The sequence below is a fragment of the Euprymna scolopes genome, chromosome 6, assembly GCF_053919585.1.
Source record: "Euprymna scolopes isolate OS-2025 chromosome 6, ASM5391958v1, whole genome shotgun sequence".
Lineage (NCBI taxonomy): Eukaryota > Metazoa > Mollusca > Cephalopoda > Sepiida > Sepiolidae > Euprymna > Euprymna scolopes.
This window is the reverse complement of record NC_136487.1, coordinates 101,214,520-101,239,917: the sequence shown is the minus strand read 5'-3', so window position 1 is coordinate 101,239,917 and position 25,398 is coordinate 101,214,520. Positions and strand designations below refer to the sequence as shown.

At 32.2% G+C, this 25,398-nt stretch overlaps 1 protein-coding gene across 1 annotated transcript in view; it reads left to right on the top strand.

The window, feature by feature from the left end:
* Positions 1 to 25,398, top strand: part of LOC145278212 (polyamine deacetylase HDAC10-like) — a 222,075-nt gene that overhangs the window by 169,704 nt on the left and 26,973 nt on the right. The window contains exons 9-10 of the mRNA XM_080130499.1: positions 1,728 to 1,854; positions 4,697 to 4,762. Coding sequence (XP_079986625.1) covers positions 1,728 to 1,854; positions 4,697 to 4,762 — 193 coding nt within the window. The remainder of the gene's footprint in view (positions 1 to 1,727; positions 1,855 to 4,696; positions 4,763 to 25,398) is intronic.

Below are 25,398 nucleotides of genomic sequence, written 5' to 3'. Positions count from 1 at the left end.
AGCCCCATATTTTGACAAGCTTCTGGGTATGACCTTCACTCCTGATCTGAAATGTAACATGTACATCAAGTCTGTTGCCAAGGTCGCTGGAAAGATGGTGGGATCCTTCTACCGCTCCAGAAGATATCTCACTACTGATGCAATTCTCTATCTATATAAAAGCGAAGTACGTCCAAGGATGGAATACTGCTGCCATATCTTGGCAGGAGCTGCTAAAAACAGCCTATTCTGCCTTGACAGACTACAAAATAGACTTTGTGCCTAATTGGGAGATGCCCTTTTCTCTTCCCTGCAACCTCTCTCCCACAGAAGAGACGTTGCAAGCCTCTCCTTGTTTTATCGTTATTTTATGGCAAGTGCTCGTCTGAACTCCAATCTCTGGTCTCCCCCACCAATCTTTCACAAAAAACACTCGTCTAGCTGAATCCACTGTCAAAATCTTTCACCACTCTTTATCTATGCCTAAATCAAAATGTAGATTCCATAGACAAAGCTTCTTTCTTAGAATTGCATGCCTGTGGAACTCTGTTCCGTCTGCCTGCTTCCCACCTTACTACAACCTGGATGTCTTCAAGTCCAACGTAAACAAATTCCTGATGAACCACCCCTTTAAGTAGACACTTTATTAAATCTCCACACTAATGTACTGTAAACACAATAACCCTTATCCCTGAGTGGCTTTCGGGCCTTGATAAGTGGTGACCACCTTGTAAAAAAAAAACAAAAAAAAACCTGAGACCTGTGATCGGTTAATGTAGCAAGATTGGGTCCCACCTCCCAAAATCCAGCCTCATTATGAATTTGGGGAAAGGTAGGTCACATGGTACTCTGTTGAGGCAGAACCTAAGTCGTTTGAATAAAATGCCAAGTTGCTAACTTTGAACAACAAAAAAACTCTCTCCAACACAGACTCAGTACTTTTTGACATTCAGAAAACCCCAAAGCATGTGAGTACATCCTTAAACAATAGCGGCAATTTTGAACAACATTTACATGATTTCTGGTTTTAATTTTGAAATAATTTTTATAAATAAAATTTTTGTGAAATTTACATTTAATTTTTACATCAGTATTTACTCATTACATTATGAATTAGACAACATTGTTTTAAATTAAAACAAATTTTAAACACATGTAACTCATATAGATATACATTATCTGGTTTAATTATTTTATTTTAAAAACATGCTTTAGAAAATTGACGTTTTTTGCAAATGCTGCCATCCCATTATAGTGAAAAAAGGTAAATCAAAGTTTTAGTCTTCATTTATCATTACCCCATATTGCATTCTGTCAAAGTTTGCCATAGTGAAGAATCTGATAAATAATCTATTGTCTCATGGATGTAAGGAATATTTGATTTGAGAGTTTTGTTTGCAGATAACATTTTGAAGTAAGAAATGATTTTTAAAAATCATAAGCGCTTTATAGAATTTTGAATTTGTTTTTGTCCATTTAAAAATCTGGAATAATCTTTTCTATAAAGTTTAATTTTTCAATTTTATTACATGTAAAGCATTTATGAGTTATTTTATTTTTTATTATTAGAAACTGAATCAAGTTATTTTCTCTCTAAATGCATTATATTTATTGTCGGTAAGTTTTTACTGTTATTATAACCATGTTTGGGTATGAGATAGATTTCTACCTTTCCAATGGATATTATCAGTTTTCTTTTAGTAAAAAATTAAATAAATCGATTTTGTTATTGTTTTATCTATTTGCAGAGTCTTGTACTTTTCAATTCACCGATATGAACATGGCCAGTTTTGGCCAAATTTGAGGCAGTCGGATTATGATTATGTGGGGAAAGGTGCTGCAGTTGGCTACAACATAAATGTTCCACTAAATAAGGTAAGAAAATGTCTCTCATGGTCACTACCTATATAAACACTGTGCACTGATCATTTGCTATTCGAGTGGAATAATCATGAGTGCCTTGTGAGGCATCAGATAGCCACCAGTGGCCATCTCCTTTCCAGGTTAAAAAGTTTGATTCATTTGGTTTCAAAGAACAACTTTCTTACGAGAATCTTCATTCAGAACAAACTTTGAAGCAGTCATTTTTTTTTTTCTTTTTTGCCAGCAAAGTGTTTATTTTGAAGTTTTCTCTTCTTTACTAGTTCTGTAGTGAAGGGAGATGTGATTCAAACAATTTCAAAAAGTAACTGAATTGAATAGCCACCCTCTTTCTTTTACCAATTTGTTTAGGTACCCTCTCCTCTTTGCTATCAAAAAAAATCATGAGTTTTCATAAGGTATAATAACATTTTTCAACCAGTAAAAATAATCTCTTCTTAATTTCAACCCAAAAAATAAAAAGCCAACATGAAATTGTAAATCTCAGTAAAAGCGGAGCAAATGAACTAATGGTAACAGATCCTGATTAGTAGACACTGGAAGAGAATTAGAACCTATGCTTCCCATCCTTACTGTGTGAAACAAAAAGGATGTTCAATATTCACATAAAATTCCTCTTGCACACACCTATAGTCACACTACTGAATCAAGCAAACAACAAGTGACAGAAACAAATTCCTACTCTCATGCACTAACAGAAAATAAAGGTAAACCCACACTTATACATTGGGCCATGCTGCCTATTGCTTATGCATGTTCCACACACGCGTCTTGTCACTCACAGTGAGTGACAAGACAAGACATCCTGACCTTTTGTGTCTGCTTATTGACTGAAACTTCTCTACAAAAACATGAGTGCATAAACTTTCCAAATTAACATTTTCTGATTAAAAATGACTTGTATATTAATTTGGTTATCACATTTCATTTACTTTATGTTTTCAGCACTTGTTAACTGATAACCTTAACACAATTTGTTGTTTAACATCATTTTCTTGGACATTTATAACATCTATAATAATTTTTATCCTCATTTATAGTGTCATCATGGTTTTTGCTAAAATCCCAAAGATGCCAACATCATCTAAAAATAATCCTATGAAGGCTAGAAACAGCACCACAGTTTTTCCTACCAAGCTTGGAGAGTTATTCTACTTTATTCATACTTTCATCAAGGGTTTATTAGTGGAAGTGACTTTACAGCCTTAAGCATAACTTGAGCTGGGTATTCCATCTACAAATCATCTATGCTATAAAATGCTATAAACAGGAAACTAATATTATATAACCTTCTCAACACATTTTTAAGAATGAAAATATATGTTTAAAGAATGCATGTTATTGAATCCTCATTACTAAAAAGAACTTTATTTAAATGAAAATGTTTAATCATTATTTGCTTTTTTGAAGTATTCACTAACCTACTTTTCCTATTATGATATAGCCATATTGTTAGCATTGTAGACAAGTTCAAAAGTAATCAAAGCAAATGGAAGATGATCTTATGACAAAAATATTACACTACCCCCTCCTCAAATTACAGAAGGGAAATATTATGTCTGTTTGGATGGTATCATGGCCATAGAACATATACTACTCTCTCTCCCTTCCAAGGAGGGAAAACCTTGGAGAATATTCTCACAACAAATACTACACTATCCCTCTGAATAGAAAGAAAGAGGGCACATAGTATCTTAATAGAAGTATTTATATTGTTTATGCTTCAGGCAGACAGATACCAAATCTCCATTAATAATAGAAATGTATTAATGGTCTTGTAAACAGGTTGTGAGTTGAAATCTCACTTGGGCATGGAGTTTGATGTTGCACTTCCTTTTAAAAATAAAAGTCAAGTTGACAATTCATAATACAATTAATAAAAATCAGAGTATACTTTTGACAGATGTTAAATCTGTATATTGTTATTTACCATGTAATCTATGTATGATAACAGTGTGTTTATAAGTGCAGCTTGTTTATCTCTACTAATACAATGTTGCCTGTACAAATTTATGATATGTCACAACCTATCAAAGTTAGAATATTATGTCTTCAATCCATAAAATTTGGATGAGTACAGCATGTAACCATTTCAGCACTAAGGCCACCAAATTACTGTGAATTGACATGGGACTGTATTCCATTCACTAGGTATTGTAAGAGTTTAATTTGTGTTAGCTGGTGTTCATTTTATATTATGTCTGACGGTCTTGGTCTTGCTAGAGTTATTTTGGATGATACTAGCATCTTTGAAGATTGCTTAGAGCCATACTAATGATATAAATGATGAAATAACAAAAGAAGAAAATAAAGAATATTAAATGGGCATGTATTCACATTAAAATTTAAATGAATGAAATATTGAAGAAATAGAATGGTCACTAGTTAACAAGTTCTAACATGACGAACGCAACATAATGGTAAAAGCACTACATGCCTATGTTGCTGATTTGATATCATTATTCCATGAAATCTTTGCATGTATAGCATTTATTTCATTTTTGGGATTGTTTGTATGTTCACCCATCATGTAACTTTATATGTTCTAATTTCAAATGGACATTCACTTAGCATTTTGTAAAGCTAATTTGTCATGTCTATATTGTTACTAATCAGATGAAACATATTGAACAATTTTCTATTGTAACCTTTCCTACAAGTCCTTTTTCTCAAAGTCAATTAATGTTGTCCTATCTTTGCATATTTGCTAAACTCCATCATAACTTATATCTTTTTAGCACAAATGACTATTGAACAAGAAAGATGTTTTTGCAAAATAACAATATTGCATTTTTTATTCAACTTGAATTACACATGAAGCATTTTTGTTTTCCAGATGGGTTTAGGAACTGAAGATTATCTCGCTATTTTTAATCATATTTTGATGCCTGTAGCTTATGAGGTAAGTAAAGTTTTTAACAAGCCCACCTTTGCATGATTTTTGTTCGTTCTCACATCTTTTCTCATTCTGAAACCTTGATTCAAAATCATATAATTACACATCGAAATGATGTCAAAGTAGTCTTTGTCTCTAGAAAATGTCATGCATAACAGTTATTTAACACTGGCAATTATTTGAAATTTACACCAACAAATTAAAAGTTAGGTTCAGGGATATTAAAGTGAGCCTTTTTTGTCATTGGAATTTGTACGGCATTCAAATGAGTGTGATTGCAGTGACATCTAGTTCCATTGGATGTGTCTATTTTGTAGCTTCTAGATATTTCAACATTATCGATGATGATTCCAGGGTGCTATGTGTTGTCGAATTTATATAATATCCATACACTCTCACCTGTGTATAATGGTGGTAATCATTTTCTGGTTCTGTGATCATGATGGGTTTTCATGCTTGCTGATCTCTCACTTAATTGTTCACGGTGTTCTTCCTTTCCTGGTTCTGATCAGCTGGGTGGATGGTTGGTATAGGTTTTCTAAAAAGTATTTAAAGTCGTTTCTTGTCAATTGGCATTGCAGAGCAAACTGGATATCAGTTCTCTTGCTTTTGCATTTTTTATCATTGATTTGATGAAGCCATGGCTTTCTATGAAGCCATTCCTTCTGATGTAGTGAGGTGAGCTTGTGACGTACTTGATGCCACAGGATTTGAAAACCTGTCCAGAACATTGTGGACCAACATCCATCATGATTTTGTCTGGACAGCCAAAATTGTTGTATAATATTTTATTTTATTTGCCACTGTTTTGCTAGTTAATAGTTATCGCATTTTGTTGACAATCAAGTACTTTAAGTACAATGCAGGTAGAGTGCAATGGTTTGTGCATGTGCACATCTTAAAACTATTTAAGAATGCAAAACAATGATGCAGGTAAACTGCAAAAAAACTTATCAGCTATAGTAACATTTATTTGTTGTATATTTGATTTTTTACCACTTTTTCGAATTACTGCTTTTGTTTTGAAAACTTGAATTTTGTCTGAAAATGCTTTTAAAAAGCCTTGAAAAGTTCTTGAAAATCTATAAAAACCCTGTTTCTATGAGACATCAAACCTATCCGGTTTTCACTGCACTGGGGCTGGATCTATAGATGAGCATATGTTGCAATCCCCCAACCATTGTCTGCACGTCAATTTTAATTACTCCTGGGTTGATTAACTTTACAAAGTACAATATCCTCTTCACACTCGAATGTTTACTGGACCGGTAAATTGCTTTTACTTGAGAAATGTTTTGTTTTGCAACTTCAGCACATACAGGTTCTCTGGGTGCTGTCATTTTGTGGATTTCATTTAACCATCGCTGTGGCACTCATGTATATTGATCAGCTCATTTTTTGTGAGACTTAACTAACCCCACATCAATCTTCAGTGCATATTCCAAGGCAAACTCTCTGAGCATGGAGAAGCGATGGTTAATTAACATTTTAGAGGCTGCTTTGATGTGCATCCTCGTCTGTCCACTAATATACACATGCAGAGTTTGTTTGGAAATTAATGCAAGGTTGATACCTTGCAGCACAGCATCAAGCTCAGCCCAGTTTATATGCTTGTTCTCATGCACTGCTTGGAGCCAGCTTGTGTCTTCCACCACAAAACCATTGCTTTCCACAACCACACCAATGGAACTATTTTTTACCCACATTGTAACTTGTTCACAAATACACCAGTCACCTTTCATTGGATTGTGTTGTAACACTTTCAAACAAATGTCTTTGATCGTCCATACTAGAAGAAGGTCTTGCACTTCATCACCCCATCCAGTTGTCACAGTGTTTGCCCTTCATTTCACAAACATCATGGTGACACTTAACCAATCACACACTGGGAAATGGCCAGTCAATTTCCATACATTTTGGAGTCTTACTTACCAGACCAAATTTCTTCAAATATTCCTTGACACAGATTGCAGAACACACACTCTCATTTACAAAAATTTTCTCAATATAAGAGGATGTAATTGTGTTTAATGCAGCATTAACAATAGCTCACATTCTTTAAGGGCGACATTGAGCCCAAATCTTAGGCAGGTAAGAAAATATTGTTGTCTTGTTGACAAGTCATTGCAAATAGGGTTGACCGTAGCTTTAGCACTGCAACGTTTGGTCCTTGCTTTCACCATTCCCTTAATTTTTGTAAGCAAACATCCCCGTTGGCCATGTATCCATCCATGTACTCAGTTAGTTCCCAATAATCCATAACAAGCCAAACTTTCTGTTTGTTTTCCTGCAGAACAACCATGAGAGGGATTAGACCTCTTGGGGGACTAAGTTTGTCCTAAAGATATGGCAGCAGTCAGCCATTATTAATCCACATTTGCAGTTCCTGATCATATACCTTTCAAATGTGTGCTAGAACTGGATATTCCATAAGTTTATTTTTCAGTGTAATTGGAGGTTGGTCACCAGCCTATTTCCAGGTGTGGTCCATTTCTGAATATTTTTTTCATACTTTGTAGTGAAATCAGGCTCGGTAATGGTGATGGCAGCACAATTTGGTTTGCTGAATTGTGAAAACGTTACCTCACTGGCATTCCTTCCAGCTGCTTGATTGCATCCAGCCCAAGCAACTAATCAAATTCAAGTATGTCTAGCTAAAATTTCTATGATAATGCCGAGCTTTGCATAAATGTTAACATTCACCACTCTGATTCCACAGTAGTTAAGTGTGCTTTCATCTGCTTTGAGCACAGGGGTCACTTTTCTTACCCATTTCTTACAATACAACTTGTGGATTGGTGACTGCATATATCTGATATCCACTAGAGCTGTATGTGGTATTCTATTGATGTGAACAGTTAAAACTAGCAATGCACCATTTACAAGAGTTTAGGGATAAGATTGGCGCTGAATTTTTTTCTCCTCCTAGCTCATTTCGTCGGACAAAATCGAGCAATCTGCCCATGCCACTGACATTGGTAACACGTTATCATTTTGGGGGCTTGACACCAACACCTCTGTCTAACAATCTAGTAGACAATGATTGCATCTATCACATTTATAACACCGCAGGGGATTATCCATCTCCTTAGATGTGCATTGTTTCAATCCTGCAGCTGCTGCAGTCTGTTCTGTAACGCCAGTTCAATTCTTTAAAATGGCATGAGTACATGCCAGCAAATGCGATAGATCTAGGTTCTTTATATGAAAAAAATGGGATAAAGTAAAGAATAGATACCCTGTAACAGACGACGCCGCCTGGTGGTGACAAGCGCACATTTCAACTAACACCGGTGATTCGACCTTGACATTGGCACAAGCACATGGCGTCGGGTGTTTGTAAACACGTCAAATAGCAAACATGGTCGAATATTCGCCAGCAATTTTTTTTTTTATATATTTACAAAACTTTTGAAGATTTAAAAGAAAAAATATATATTTACAAAACATTATTTTTTTTAAGTAACAAAACGAACGTATTTAAATAAAAGATATTTAAATAAATGGGTGTCTTTCTGTTTCGGATTTTTTCGACCAAGATTGATATTTATGTACCGTGTTTTTTTTTTGGGGGGGGGGTCTGTGTGCGTTTTTAAGACAATTTATTATTTTTTTTATTACATTTTCACTCCAAACAAGGCACATTGCCACTTTGGTGTAGGGGGCTACTATCAGGGGCAACAACTACTGGGGTACTATGTTGGGATTTGGGCAGCAAGATGTCGATTCACATTACACTTGAACTTCTGCATGTCAGTACAGTTGGGGAAGCAGTGGCCTGGAATGGAATTCCAGAGTTTAATTATTCTTTAAAACATTAACTTCAGCGACAATTAATATATTTTTAAAATAATATTTTTAAATATTAAATTTTGACGGCTTTTCGTGAGCAAGATTTTTTTTAAAATAAAAGCTATTTAAATAAATGGGTGTCTTTCTGAGTGCGTGTTTAATATATTTACAGAACTTTTTAATAACTGTTTTATTCTTTTTATCAAACAAAAATAGAACTTTTATAATGACATATATTATGGACTTTTTTTCAAACATCGAAATTTTAAAATTAAAGTTAGTTTTATTAAAAAAAAAAAAGACGAGGTGTTTTGTTTTCAATTAAATTATAAACTTTATTTGAACTTTCAACAAAATTTTACAGACATAAAAAATAGACTTTATAGATATTTTATAATTTTTAAAAATATTTAACAAAAAATGTTTTTTTTTATAATTTCATTGTTGAATAAAATTTAAAAGTGATAAATGGTGAAAAAAAAATATCTCGGAAAGAAAAAACACCTCGTCCTTTTTTTTTTTTTTAAATAAAACTTTAATTTTAAAATTTCGATGTTTGAAAAACAGTCCATAATATATATTTTATTATAAAAGTTCTATTTTTGTTTGATAAAAAGAATAAAACAGTTAATAAATACAAAAATAAAAAAAACAGTCCATTAAGTTCAAATAAAGACTGTTTGAATAAGGTTCATTCTATACGGTGTGGGCCATTTTTTTTTCTGTGTACTTTTTTAATACAATTCAATATTTATTTAAAGTGCGATGCATGTCGATGGTCAGTGAAGGAGAAATCCTTCTAGGGCGAGGCAATTTTTATGCATAATAAAATCACAAGTATAAACAATGGAGATTATATATTATTTTATTCACATATCTTTTTATAACTTTTATTTTTATAAAGATGAATTCTAGATAGAAATCTTTTTATAATTTTTATTTTTATTAAAAAAAAATGAACTGAGAAAGACACCCATTTATTTAAATATCTTTTATTTAAAAAAAAAAATCTTGCTCGCGAATATCCGTCAAAATTTTATATTTAAAAATATTATTTTAAAAATATATTCTCGCTGAAGTTAATGCTTTAAAGAATAATTAAATAAATATTGAATTGTCTTAAAAACGCACACAGACCCCCCCCCAAAAAAAAAACACACGGTACATAAAAATCAATCTTGATCGAAAAAATCTGAAACAGAAAGACACCCATTTATTTAAATATCTTTTATTTATTAAATACGTTCGTTTTGTTACTTATTTAAAAAAATGTTTTGTAAATATATATTTTTTCTTTTAAATCTTCAAAAGTTTTGTAAATATATTTAAAAAAAAAAAAGAAATTGCTGGCGAATATTCGAGCATGTTTGGTATTTGACGTGTTTACAAACAACTGACGCCATGTGCTTGTGCCAATGTCAAGGTCGAATCACCAGTGTTAGTTGAAATGTGTGCTTGTCACTGCCAGGCGGCGTCTGCTACAGGGTATCTATTCTTTACTTGATCCAAAAAATGCTTATAATAATTCTTCCTCATGTTCAGGCAAATCCAGCAATGAATGCACATTTCAGTCACTGATCTGATATGCCGCCTTTAGTAGCACTGCCTAAACAATCATTAACTGTTTCACCTGGTTGAAGGCAGTATGCTATAAACCGCTTCCATGTGGCGACGGGATCCATGACATATACTGTATACAGCATTTTCTTCATACAATCAAAATCTACATGCTTTTCCTCATTTAATTGCTGCTACACAAGTGCATTATGCCTGCAAGTGCTTCATGGTGATGCACTCGATATGCTTTATCCGACGCAGTTGGCAAATCAGCTCAGCTTTTTCTAGCCGTTCCACTAGAGTCACTGCCAACAAAAACTAGTATATGCTTTGGGTTTAAGGCCATAATGGTTAAAATAGCTTGTAGCTTCATGAGAGGAGAAGAGACAAGACGCAACCCCAAAAGATTAAAAAATCAAAACGAAAAAATATTATCATATGCAGTGTGATGGCGATAACCAAACAACAAATGTAACTCCATCTACACAACTCAACAGGAACAATATCGTTGATATGATACAGTACAAAACACTTCCATCAACACAACCCGACGGTCCTGAACAATTCCATCAACACGACCTGACCCAATTCCATCTATCCATACAACCTGACACACTACCAAAGCAACCTCGGCAGTTATTCTTTGAGTGACTCTGGCACCACCTTTTTCTAGCTCTTGGATGATCTCATTTTCATCATGAGTGGGCCTGACCAAGACACTGACACACAATTCTTGAGCACTTCCGCCACTGCCTGTCACACTTAGAACAATCGCCCCTCCCTGTTAGTAAAATATCCAACCTTATTACTTCTCCTACATATATCCTTATTTGTTCTTTTTCCATCATCTCTGTCTCTTTCTTTCTCTCTTTTTTTTCTTTTAGATATTTTTGATATTCTTTACAACAGGTAGCACTGGTGTTACTTGGCTGAAAACCTGTGTCTTCTTTTGGCTTATGGTCAGATTAAATGGACTACACACATTTGAAAATCTATCCATTAAACTCTGCAGTCCCTCTTCAGAGTGGCAATCATATAGAAAAAGTAGTTCCTTCATTATGGTTTCTCTTATCTTGGTCTTTGAGTGCAAATAAGCAATGTTAAAAAGGCAACCATTGGTTTTTGTGTGCAAGTAGATGCCATCATATTATGGCCCAAGGCATGTTTCAATAGAAGAGCAAAGAAGATGCCAAAAAGAATTGGTGCTAAGACACAATCTTGCTTTCCATCATTTTTTACTGAAGACTCATTTCAGATATCACCATCAAACTGCACGGTGCTCATCATGTCATCATGAAAAGATTTAATTAGACTCAACAGTTTTGATGGACAGATAATAAGAGTTAGCATCCTCCAAAGAACATTTCTTCTTACTAAGTCTTACTTTGTTAGATTGATGAAAGTCAGATACAGTGGCATATCTCGGCATTTTTCTTGAAGCAGACAGAGAAGAGTGGACCTTTTGAATCGAAAGCCACACTGTGATTCTAGGTAGATTCTTTCTGCCAAAATGTGAAGTCTTTGCAAGATGATGCATGCAAACAATTTGCCAGCAATGCTCAGTAGAGAGATGTCTCTGAATCTATAATTATTGCAGTCACTACGATCACCCTTATTTCTGTAGAGGGTGATGGTGACTACATACCTCATGTCTCAAAGTAGTTATCGTTCTTCTCAACATTTGAACAGCAGGTTATGAAGGTAAAGGAAATAAAGCGTCCATTTCTAAACCCTAGCATTGTGTTTTTTTCTTCCAATACTGTGGATTAAGAAATAGTAGCAGAGTGTAGTTTTGTGTAGAAAACAATATTCTAACGAACACTGTTGGAACATACAAAAAAAAAAAGTACAGTTAACGTGGATTAAAACAGTCAAATAAAAAAGACCAACAAACAAAAAAAAGAGAGTAAAAGAAAAAAAAACAGTTTCATTCTTTTCTATTTTTTCCTTTTTATATTTCATGTTGGTTGTTTTATATTTTTCAAAGAAAATACAACAGAAGAAACCTTAATGTTTTCTCAACACGGGAGTTCGTAAATTCCACTTTTTTTATTTTCAACTCTGAACATGTGGTTTGCTTGAAATTAAAAAAAAAAAAAAAAAAGTTTCTGATATAAATAAATAAATAAAATGACTATGAGAATTAATCCTCCTACTTTTCACTAGTCAGAATCCTATGAATTATATAAAACAGATTTTTTCCTTGGTCTGAAATACCAGAATTACTTAAAACAAGGGCTGGCATTGGTATTGCTCTTTCTCTGCCAGAGTCCAATGAGTGTATGATACGAGAAAAAGTTTTTTCACAATTATCTACTGATGAGTAAACAGCCTGAAAATTTTAGTAGATTTTTTCGATAAACATTTAGCGAAATATGATTTAAATAATTGCTTAGAGAAATTTGAGGATTTTGATGGATTCTCTCGAAACGAGAATTAATTGAATGAATATATCATCATGTTTGTTGATAAATAGTGAAAAATAGAAAAAAAGTAACTGAAGCTTCCACCGGAAATCCTGGCTTTCAAACTTTTACGAAATTTCAAGATTTCTGACTGGGAAAAAATATTAGTACTTACTGGTATGAATTATGAAAAAAGACACATTGTATGAGCAAGCAAAATAGTCCTTAAAAAAATTTAAGGGCGGTGTTTTGAACTGACTTTCTTTGCTGAAAATGAAGCTTTGTTGGCTGCTGGCTATGTTAAAAAGGGATATAAAAGAAGAGGTTATCACCCTTGGAGAGATAACCGAGGATCTGGTTTTGCATCTTCACAAAGAGGAACCGAACCCATAAATCCTACAGGTGTCAACGAGAATATTTTAAACTGCAAATCATGTTGATCTTATAGAAAAATGCCCTGATGGCTGTCATCCCATATGATCTGATGGGAACTACTTAACTTGCAGATCATGTGACTCTTATAGACATATGATAGCTAAATGTCCTGACAATTGGGAAAATATGTCCAAGGTAAATATTATAGAAGAAAATGCCGTTTTATTCACTGGTTACCACAAACAGGAAATATCTCAGCTTGGTGCTGATGCTAGAAACTCTACAGTTTTAGATAGTGCATGTTCAAGTACAGTGTGTGACCAAACATGGTTAGACAGCTACATGGACTCTTTAGATGAAGCTGATAAAAACAAAATTACTTACTAGGAGGGGCACAAATTTTTTAAATTTGAGGGCAGAGAAAAATTGAAATCTTGTGGTGAATATATGATACTCGTTCACATGGTTGGAAACAATTGTCACTATCAGAACAGATGTTGTTAATTCAGATATCCCTCTTTTGCTGTCAAGGTCCTCGATGAAGAAGGCAAAAGTTAGGATGGATTTGGAAAATGACACTGCAATAATCCTGGGGAAAGAGGTTTCATTAAACCTCACATCATCAGGGCATTATTGTATCCCTATGGTAAGACCCAAGAAGTGAATTCAGTGAAGCTCGGAGAAATGAATATTTCAGACAGAAAATCAACCCTCCTGATGCTCCATGATCAATTTGCTCACCCTTCAAAAAAACGACTAGTGGCACTTTTAAAAGATGCTATTGCATAGTAGGTAGAATATGAAGATATCTTGGAGGAAATAACTTCCAAATGCCTATTATGCCAGGTGTATGCAAAAACACTCCCTACACAAGCGGTGTCCATGCCCATAGAAAAATCATTTAGTGAAAATGTTGCAATGGATCTCAAACAGTACATTAGTTGTTGGATTCTGCACATGATTGACATCAGTGTTTATTAACCGAAAAAAAAAACAAGTTGTGTCGTTGATGCATTAATGAAAACTTGTTGAAGTATTTGTTATTATGGAATCATTGATGACTCACAATGGTGTGGAATTCAGCTCGGAGGAAATGCGTGAAGTAATCTCGATCCTCAACATCAACAACAGCTAGAATGAGTCCTTTTCAGAATGGACTGTGAACGTGTACATGCCATAACTGATATGATGCTGCTAAAATTGGAAGCTGAAAATAGTGGAATACAGCCTGAGACATTCCTATATTGGCTAACATGGCACAAAACTCCTTACTACTGTACAATGGATCCAGCAGTCATCAACTAGTATTCCAAAAAATCCCAACTTGCCCAATACGAGCTGGATTACTAGCTTTTGATGGAGCAACACATTTGAAAGCTTTACATAAAACACGTATGGCTTACATCTAATTTGAAGTAGATGAAAGGATTAGACATGCTTTAAGATCCAAAATCAGAGCATCAAAACAGCTTTTCCAGAATGGAGATTTGGTATTTTACAAGCGGGATAGAAAAGAACAATGGCTTGGACCAGTAAAAGGTAGTTTTCCATTAGGCATGGCGGAGTATTTGTGAGAGATTCACCGAATAGATTCTGCAAAATAAAACCAGGTTTTAATGAAACACCTGAGGAAAGTAATAAAAAATCTATGACTGAAAACCAGATAGCAGCTGAAAAAAAAAAGCCACTCCTACTGTGGTGCCTGCCACTGTGGTAATAGGGCAGGTCGATTTGCAACTTTTTTCAGAAATTAACATGGCGCTGGTGATGATAGTTGAGAAAATTAACATGGCGCTGGTGATGATAGTTGAGAAAATTAACATGGCGCTGGTGATGATAGTTGAGAAAATTAACATGGCGCTGGTGCTGATAGTTGATGTGATAAGAACGTATACCAAAAATTAGATTCCTATCTGGAACAGAAAATTGAGCATTTAATTTAAAAAATCGTGGAGAAAAAATGCTGAAAAATCCTTTATTTTCATAGCATTTTTCACAACACTGATTTGAAATTTCACTATTTTTATAAAATATTCAATTAAAATTGATATATTTATATGAAATACATTGAAAGAAAAGTATATACATGAATTATAATTTTAATTATGAATCACAACTAGCAAAATATCTCAACTTTTACTACATTGATTAAACAAAAATAGTAAGAGAAGCTAATTAGCAACTAAGTCTTTTAAATTTCACAATTCAAAAAGATATGTGGAGATGTATTACACAATATAACAACTTGATACAAGTTACAGAACCATGTATTTTACTTTTTTATTAAATGCAATAATATAAACTGTTATAATAGAACTAAATTGTTCTGTTCCTTTCGAGGAAAATGAAGATCTAATTTGCTGGCACTATGACTTTGTAATAATGTGTCTATGTCTTGCTTCCTTTCCATATACAACTTTTTAAGAAAAATCAATCAAATTTGACCAGTGTGTGGCTGCAAAATTGATAGCAGTAATGTTTTCATTTTTTTTTTTTTTTTTTGTTTTTGTTTTTAGTTGTTCACTATTTCTGGAAAAATCAACACAAAACAATTATTTGAAAACACTTATTTTTTTTATATTTTTGCGATATAATATGAATAAAACTAACTATTGTTTGGGTAAATTAAGAAAACTAATAAAATTTAATGGATAAATATTTATTTACCTAATGGACAAAATCGTTTGAATGCCCTCTTCTTTCACATCCAATTCATCTGTGTTTATCATCGATATTATATTTTCCGGAAGTAGTACAAAAGCACTATATTTTGAACTGTTTAAAACAGTAATTTGGATTTCAGTTAACTGTTTTGTTCCATGAATCATATTAAAATATACTGTTGTTGGTTAAAAAATAATTGTCGATTTTGATCTCGAACCAACTAACTGCATACACTTGGATGATAAATTTGACCAGAATGTTTATCATAGTGCTTGAGGATAGACAACTCTAGTCCATAAACACATTAATCTTGTGGTTTATGTTAGCCATCTTCCTTGATTCAAGGGCCCAATTTTCTAAGTTAACTTCTCCACAATAAATGCCAACAGCATACTCAAAAAGTAGCCTCTAGTCTTCACACTTAAATTATTTATTTCTTCTGCTGCCAGATAATGATGATCGGGAGGAACACTAATTTTTTAGAATTCTACTTGAGGTAAATCTGATAATTATTGATACAAAGCTTCCCCAAAGGACCAGTAAATATTGTTAGGCTTTTTATTGTTCCATCAATTAATTTAAAAATTGCTGTAAATGGCAGTTCTTCTAGTGGAACCTGAAAATTGTAAAATTTGCATGTTTAATAATAGAGCCAGATTACATAATAAATACCAATATATTATTTTATTTTCCACAAAAAAAAGGAACATAATTGCAGGTGAATCTATAGAATTAATTTTACCTCCTTGTTAGAAGGACAGGTGCAGATTATGTGCCTTGTTTGAAATTTCTGTCTTGCACTTTACTGCAAAGTCATCACATCTCAAGACAGAAAGTTTACAGCTACAAGAAGATATATCAAACAGTCTGTCTAGCTGTTCCTTCATTCTTTTCACTTTGATTGCTGCAAAAGATTTCCTGTCAATCTGTTTGGCCTTCTTACAGCAAAATCTTCTGTCCTATATAATGTTACCTTAACAAGAGTAATTGCGGTTTGACTGCTTGCCGAATACTAATTATTTCCTTGACAATTAACTTAGAAATCTCACTATTTTTTAAGTGGGGATAACTGTTTTTGAGGAAATAACTAAACTGGACGACATCGTGAAGTTGGGGGTACTGTTTCATCCAAATGACAAGGTGGACCAGTAAATTTTGTGAACCACGGGTTAACGTTGTGCTTTTACTGACATTCTAATCGGAAAAGTAAAATAAATAAATGGATTATAACTGAAGGAAACTGTATTAGGCTATCTTCCAGTTTCATACATAAAAAAATAAGTGCTAGTTATAAGAAATAATGAAAAACTTTGTAGAATTGAATTAGATGTATTGAAGAGAGAGGACCAAACCAAATCAGAGGCATAACAGTGTTTAGTTTAGACATTTTTAGCAGATTTTAGCTCCGCCTTCGACAACATGAATTTATCCATAAAGAGATTCATTCTTGCTGTAGCTGTGCCATTTTAAACGAGTGTTTAGTGTTTAGAGTTTGAAAAACCAGTGCTTGTTACTATGCTATTTTTCATAGTATTTTCAAGTTAAATTTAATTTTTATGAAATTTTTGTTCATTAAATTTTTAGGTGAAAGTACAGAATAGTTTCAATACAACCCCCTTCCCATATTAAGAATGGCTTTCTAAATAACAAAGTTATTTTAGTACAATAATATAGATGCACGCATAACGAAAACCTTTAAAGGAGTTTCCTTATTTACTTGTATTAATCTTTGTGGGTTATCTGATTTTAAAACTATAATTTTAGAAGAAAAACACTGCTCAATAACAATTACTCCTTAAAAATAAAAGAAATTAAAATATTACACTAATTTTCTGCAAAGTATTTTTTATTAAGTAGAAAAACTTGAAAATTTACGTGGTTATGTTTCGTAAAGAATGTGTAGAATAAAATTGTATGGACTATATTTTTGTTATTGTTTTAATATAAAATTTGAGTATTACCATATTTTAATAAAAATTTCAAATAGAATTTGATGTGAAATATTAGGGTCGTGCAAAAATAATGCTTTTGACGTTCATTTGAACGTCAAAAAATGACATTGTTTTTGTGTCAACCTAATAGAAAAACAAATTAAAAAGATAAAACAAATATGTTTAAATTCACTGCAGACACTTGAAATATAATAATATATATTTTAAACAAGTCTTTTTCGTTTTTCCTTTCAAAATAATTAAGCCTAAATCGTTATGTTTTCAAATTAAATAATAAACAAACGCTAATTTTCAATATCAATGACGAGTGTTTTGCGACGGTGAAATCTAAAATATTTCCACCCAAAAAAAATTCCTGAAATGACAAAGCCGACTTTGGTCGTTATTATTTAAAAAAAATAATTTTGCCTTTACACTTAATATTTATTTTATTAATGCATTATCCTCACTCATTTTATTTTAAAATGTAATTTAAAAATTATTCTAAATAATGATTCTATTTTCTTAACAGTATGGATTGTTTTGATGATGGGACGTTCTTGACAATTCACCGAAAAACTTTTAATCACTTCAATTTTTCAACTTTTAAAGTCATTTCCTCAAGCAAAGATAATGATTTTGAGAAAAATATTTTGTGTAGGTCTTTTCTATGTCAAACTCCAACTATCATCACCATTGCCTCACCGGGGTTCCAAAATCGACCTGCCCTACTGTGGTAACAGAAACTCTTCCCACTCTGCTGAAACTCCAAAGAACCAAACCAAGGATATTGAATTCAGGAAAATAAGTTTAAAAAAAAAAAAAAGGAGCAAATCCCCATGTAAGTAATCAGGTTCAGAAAGCTGGGTTTCAGCTATCATTTTAGGGAAGTCTAGAAATAATACTGGGAGAGCGACAATCTAACATCACAGCTCATGAGTAGGATCTTTCCAGTTAATACAGCTGGTATTCATTTTTTATCAATATATATACAGGGTGACCCCCAAAAAACGGGCCCCAACTCTAATTAGGCCCCGTTTCTTAGTGTTTTGTTTAAATGAAATGAAACTTTGGTCATAACTAGTTTATTATATTCAAAATATCACATCAAAACACTAGGGTCTTTGGCGTTTTTTTCTCCGTTCCACAGCATATGTTCTACATGGCCTCCATTTAGCTCCGTGCATTTCTTGAGGCGCAGAACGAAGTTGTCCATGACATTCTTACAGACCGAATTTGTAATGGCTCTGATCTCCTCCTCGATGGCTTCCTTGAGTTCCGTGATGCTTCTGGGTTTCCCTGCGTAGACTCTGTCTTTCAAATAGCCCCAAAGAAAAAAATCTGGGGGGCTTAGGTCTGGGCTATGGGGTGCCCATTCAAAATCAGTCTTGAGACTGATCACTCACCTCCGAATTTCTTTTTCAGCCAATCTCGGGACAGGTTTGAGATGTGAGAACTTGCTCCATCTTGCTGGAACCAAAACTTGCTCATGAGCGACGGGTAGATGGTCTGGAGCTCACTCTTGAAGGTTTTGAGGATCTCCACATACCGCTCCTTGGTGACTGTCACTACTGCGCCAGATTCTTTGATGAAGATTGGTCCGATGATGCCTCTGGCCGAGATTGCAGCCTACACCATGCACTTAGGAGAGTGCAGGGGTTTGGTAGCTACTTCACTGGGTCTGGATGACCCCCAGAAGACATTTGTCTTGGAGTTCGCCTTTCCATCAAGATGGAAGTGGGCTTCATCTGAGGTTCAAAGGAGTTTAAGGAAACTTGGTTCTCCTCGATCTCGAGTATTTTGACTGCCATAGCCCTCCTCTGCTTCTTGTCTGAGGCTGTAAGGGTCTGCAGCCTCTTTATTCTGTATGGGTAAGCCCTGATATCGTTCACCAGCACTTTCCTGCAAGTCTCACGGGACATACTGAGGGACTGACTTCGCTTACGCACAGAGCGTTTCAGACTCTGCTGGAGAGACTCTCTCTTTTGACCAGCTCGGCTGTTTGCTTCTTGGGACGTCCCGAGTGGCGTGAACAGTTCTCTCTGGCAGCGTTGAGGTTCTCCACGGTCCCATACTTCTTGAAGTGGTCCACCCAGTTCTGAATTCTGCTTTTGGATGGAGCTTTTTCACATTCGAACTGACGCATGAAATTGTCCTGGGTTTTCTTAAACGAGTCTGTCTTGTAGTAAAATTTAACACAGTGTATTCTTTGTCCCAGCTCCCACTGGGGTCTTGGTGATTCATCCATGTCCTGTAAAATAAGGGTAATCGGTGAATAAATAATGGAGATATCACATAAAGTGTATTCGGGGCCCGTTTTTTGGGGTCACCCTGTATATAAAGTTTCAAGTGGGATTTATCTGCATTTTTAGATTGAATACATTACCATTTTGAACAGCAATAAAAAAAAAAAAATGATTAGAACAATTTTTGTGCTCGTTGGTAGTCTGTAGGGAAAATCGTAGCTTACCTGACTAGCATAGATGTCATGTTCATTCGCTTAAGGAAATAATAATAATAAAAAGAAAGAAAGCTGTGACGTCGCTTTTGTATTTGACAATCGCATGTGAGTAATGCAAATTCTATGCAAATTAGATTATGCAAGATGCATAAAAGAAGCAGTAAAGAATGAGCGGCGAGTTAACAGACAACGTGTTATGCGAATGGACAATGTATTTTCAGGATTATTGAAGTGACTCAAAAGATTGTAAGCGGGACAGAACATAACTTTAGAACTCCACTGAATTCAATTTTAAAACTGGATAGACAGTTAATTTCCATCTTTTGCACATGGTTTTATTTTTTCTGTGTCCGGTGATACGGGCTTAAGTTGTTAGCTTATATGTTATTATATTATCATAATTCAGTTTATTATTTTCTAATTAATTTTTTTAAGTTATTAATTAATACTTTCCAATCATACATATTATTATTTATAGATTTAAAAACAAATGTTTTATATCTTTGGTTAATGTTTACAGTTTTTTTTTAATACGTTTACATTCTACATCCGAGCTCAATTTTAAGATTTACAATTATTTTTATAATTCGATTTCAAGTTGACTATATTGATATTACTTAATGTAATTTTCAATATTATAATAAAATTTTCCGGCATACAGGTTATTTTATTTTATAATTTAAACACAATTTTTAAAGTTACGCTATTGGTTTTGGTTATATTTTTATAATAATGACGTTTTGGTTTACATTTTTATAATAATGACGTTTTCGTTTGCATTTTTATAATAATGACGTTTCGTTTGCATTTTTATAATAATGACGTTTCGTTTGCATTTTTATAATAATGACGTTTCGTTTGCATTTTTATAATAATGACGTTTCGTTTGCATTTTTATAATAATGACGTTTCGTTTGCATTTTTATAATAATGACGTTTCGTTTGCATTTTTATAATAATGACGTTTCGTTTGCATTTTTATAATAATGACGTTTTTGTTTAAATTTTTATAATAATGACGCCTTTGTTTACATTTTTATAATAATTACGCTTTTGTTTACATTTTTATAATAATGACGTTTTGGTTTACATTTTTATAATAATGACGTTTCGTTTGCATTTTTATAATAATGACGTTTCGTTTGCATTTTTATAATAATGACGCTTTTGTTTAAATTTTTCTAATAATAACGTTTTTGTGTACATATTTATAATAATGACGCTTTTGTTTACATTTTTATAATTATGACGTTTTTGTTTACACTTTTGTACATATTTATAATAATGACGCCTTTGTTTACATTTTTATAATAATGACGCCTTTGTTTACATTTTTATAATAATGACGCTTTTGTTTACATTTTTATGATGACGCTTTTGTTTACATTTTTATAATAATGACGGTTTTCTTTACATTTTCATAATAATGACGCTCTTGTTTACCTTTTTATAGTAATGACGTTTTTTTTTACATTTTTATAATAATGACGCCTTTGCTTACATTTTTATAATAATGACGCTTGGGTTTACATTTTGATAATAATGAAGGTTTTGTTTAAATTTTTTATAAAAATGACGCTTTTTTACATAATAATGACGCTTTTCTTTACATTTATATTATGACAGTTTGGTTTACATTTTATAATAATGACGCTTTTGTTTACATTTTTATAATTATGGCGCTTTTTTACATAATAATGACGCTTGTGTTTACATTTTTATAAAAATGACGCCTGTGTTTACATTTTTATAATAATGACGCTTTTATTTACATTTTATAATAATTAAACTTTTGTTTACATTTCTGTAATAATAACGGTTTTGGTTACATTTTTATAATAATGACGCTTTTTTACATAATAATGGCGCTTTTTTTACTTTTTTTTACTTTTTTTTAATAATGACCGTTTTGTGTACATTTTTAAAATGACGCTTTTGTTTACATTTTATAATAATGACGCTTTTGGTTACATTTTTATAATCATGAAACTTTTGTTTACATTTTTATAATAATGACGCTTTTGGTTACATTTTTATAATCATGAAACTTTTGTTTACATTTTTATAATAATGACGCTTTTGGTTACATTTTTATAATAATGAAACTTTTGTTTACATTTTTATAATAATGACGCTTTTGTTTACATTTTATAATAATGACGCTTTTTTACATTTTTATAATAATGACGCTTTTTTACATTTTTTTGCTTACATTTTTACATTTTTTGCTTACATTTTATAATAATGGAGGGTTTTTTTACATTTTTATAATAATGACGCTTTTTTACATAATAATGACGCTTTTTTGCATTTTTATAATAATTACGCTTTTGTTTACATTTTTATAGTAATGACGCTTTTGTGGACATTTTTATAATAATGACGCTTTTGTGGACATTTTTATAGTAATGACGCTTTTTTTACATAATAATGACGCTTTTGTTTACATCTTTATAATAATGACGCATTCGTTTACATTTGTATTATAATGACGGTTTTGTTTACACAATGACGCTTTTGTTATATAATAATGATTATCTTTTACATTTTATATAATAATGACCTTTTTTTACATTTTTATAATATGACGCTTTTGATTACATTTTTATAATAAAGACGCTTTTTTACATATTTATAAATATGCTTTTGTTTACATTTCTGTAATAATGTCGGTTTTGTTTACATTTTTATAATAACGACGCTTTTTAAATAATAATGACGCTTTTGGTTACATTTTTATAATAATGAAACTTTTGTTTACATTTTTATAATAATGACGCTTTTGTTTACATTTTTATAATAATGACGCCTTTGCTTACATTTCTATGATAATGCCTTTTTTTATATATAATAATGACGCTTTTGTTTACATTTTCATAATAATTACGCTTTTTGCATTTTTATAGTAATGACGCTTTCGTGTACATTTTAATAATTATGACTCTTTTTTTTTTACATCTTTATAATAATGACGTGTTTGTTTACATTTTCATAATAATGACGCTTTCGTTATATAATAATGATGTTTTCTTTACATTTTATATAATAATGACCTTTTTTACATTTTTAAAAAATGACGCTTTTGATTACATCTTTATAATAATGACGGTTTTGTTTACATCTTTATAATAATGACGGTTTTGTTTACATCTTTATAATAATGACGCGTTTGTTTACATTTTTATAATGACGCTTTTGTTTGCATTTTGTAATGACGCATTTGTTTACATTTTTATAATAATGACGCTTTTGTTTACATCTTTATAATAATGACACGTTGTTTACATTTTTTATTTACACAATAATGATGCTTTTGTTATATAATACTGATGGGTTTTTTCATTTTTTTATAATAATTAACTTTTTTTACATTTTTATAATATGACGCTTTTGATTACAATTTTATAATAATGACGCTTTTTCACATATTTTTAATTATGCTTTTATTTTCATTTTTATAATAATGACGCATTTATTTTCATTTTTATAACAATGACGTTGTTTTTTCATGTTTATAATAATGACGCTTTTGTTTACATGTTTATAATAATGACGCTTTTGTTTACATAATAATGACTCTTTTCTTTACATAATAATGACGCTTTTCTTTACATTTTTATAATAATGACGGTTTTGTTTACATTTTTATAATAATGACGCGTTTGTTTACATTTTTGTTATAATGACACATTTTTTAGATTTTTGTTATAATGGACGCGTTTGTTTACATTTTGTAATATTGACGCTTTACTTAAATGTGTTTTAATATTTAAGTTTTCAATCTATCAGCATCCTTTTGCAATAATCGAATTTTTTAAACATAATTATTTGGTGAGTAGATATGTGTAATACTTTTTCAACTTTTATATTTTTCTTTTTGTAGTTTTTTTTATTGTTCATAGACATATTTAATCAATATGATAGCATTTTTATTGTTCATAGACATATTTAATCAATATGATAGCATTTTTATTGTTCATAGACATATTTAATCAATATGATAGCATTTTTATTGTTCATAGACATATTTAATCAATATGATAGCATTTTTATTGTTCATAGACATATTTAATCAATATGATAGCATTTTTATTGTTCATAGACATATTTAATCAATATGATAGCATGAGTGCTGTTCTGGTAAGCTGCTATACTCAAACAATGACTACAAGTAACAGGTGATTTTCATTATTGACCATGATATCATAACTAAAGTCAAGTATAGAGATAAGCTTATCCTGATGGGTGACTTTAATGCATGAGGTTGCACTGACCATGTAATTTGAGAAGGAGTTTTAGGACAGCACGGTGTTGGTTGAATAAACTGAAATGGTCTTCATCTTTTAACCAGCAAAGAATTTGGCCTTAGCATCACTAACACTTTCTTTCAACAGAAAAAACGAGCGTAAGACATTTTGGATTCATCCCAGATTCAAAGACATGGTCGATTACTTCATTTCTCACAAGCAGGGTGTAACAGACATCTCAATTACACTTGCTTTCTTTCTGATCATACTTTTCTTTGAAATAAGATCTTCTTTTATTTAGAAAGGAGAAAACTCCCAATGTCCACAATCCCAAAATGCATTAACGTCATACGTGTGAAAACCACTTGGAAACAGTTCAGGAATAATCTAGAATATTCTCTCAATTCAGTTGAGATAACAGCGAACTTTGAAGGTTCGTGGAAGAGTCTCGGGGATGTAGTCTATGCCTAACTGATTGTGCTTCCTATTTGCAAACATCAGGACTGATTCAATAAAAACAGAAGAGGTGAAAACATTAATCAGTCAAATGCACGGTACACATAAAATGACAAGAAATCATTTGACAAACACCAAAGCTATAAAAAGTGTAAAAACATTGACCGAACTGCTCTTTGCAACATGAAAGACATTTGGTTGTCTGATCAAGTGACTGATCACGAAAAGGCAACAGACAAGAAAGATACAAAATCCTTCTATGAGGATTTGAAGAAAGTATATGAGTTGAGAGAAAGTGGTAAATCTGGTGAATCTCGTGAAATCCTCCACACTAACAGGAAAGAAATCTTATGTTGGAGTGAACGTTTTGAATCTTTTCTTAACTCCAATTCTGATATAGATGAGGAGGCCATAGCCACAATTTCACAGCAACCAAAAGTACATCAGTTTTCTTATATCCTATCTTTAATAGATATAAAAAATGTCACCCAGCAAATTTTGTCTGGCAATACCCCAGGTAAAGATGGAGTTTTACCCAAAATTTTTAAGAATGGTGGGGCTAAGCTTTTGGAACTGTTTGTAATCATTTGGAGACATGGGAACGTACCATAAGATTTCAAAGAAGCCTTCATAAACCACGTTTTCAAAAACAAGGGTAATAAGAATGTTTGCTATAATTGAAGGGGTATCTCTCTGCTTTCCATTGCAGGAAAAATTTTAGCACAGTTTATTCTTAATAGAATCATTCAGAATC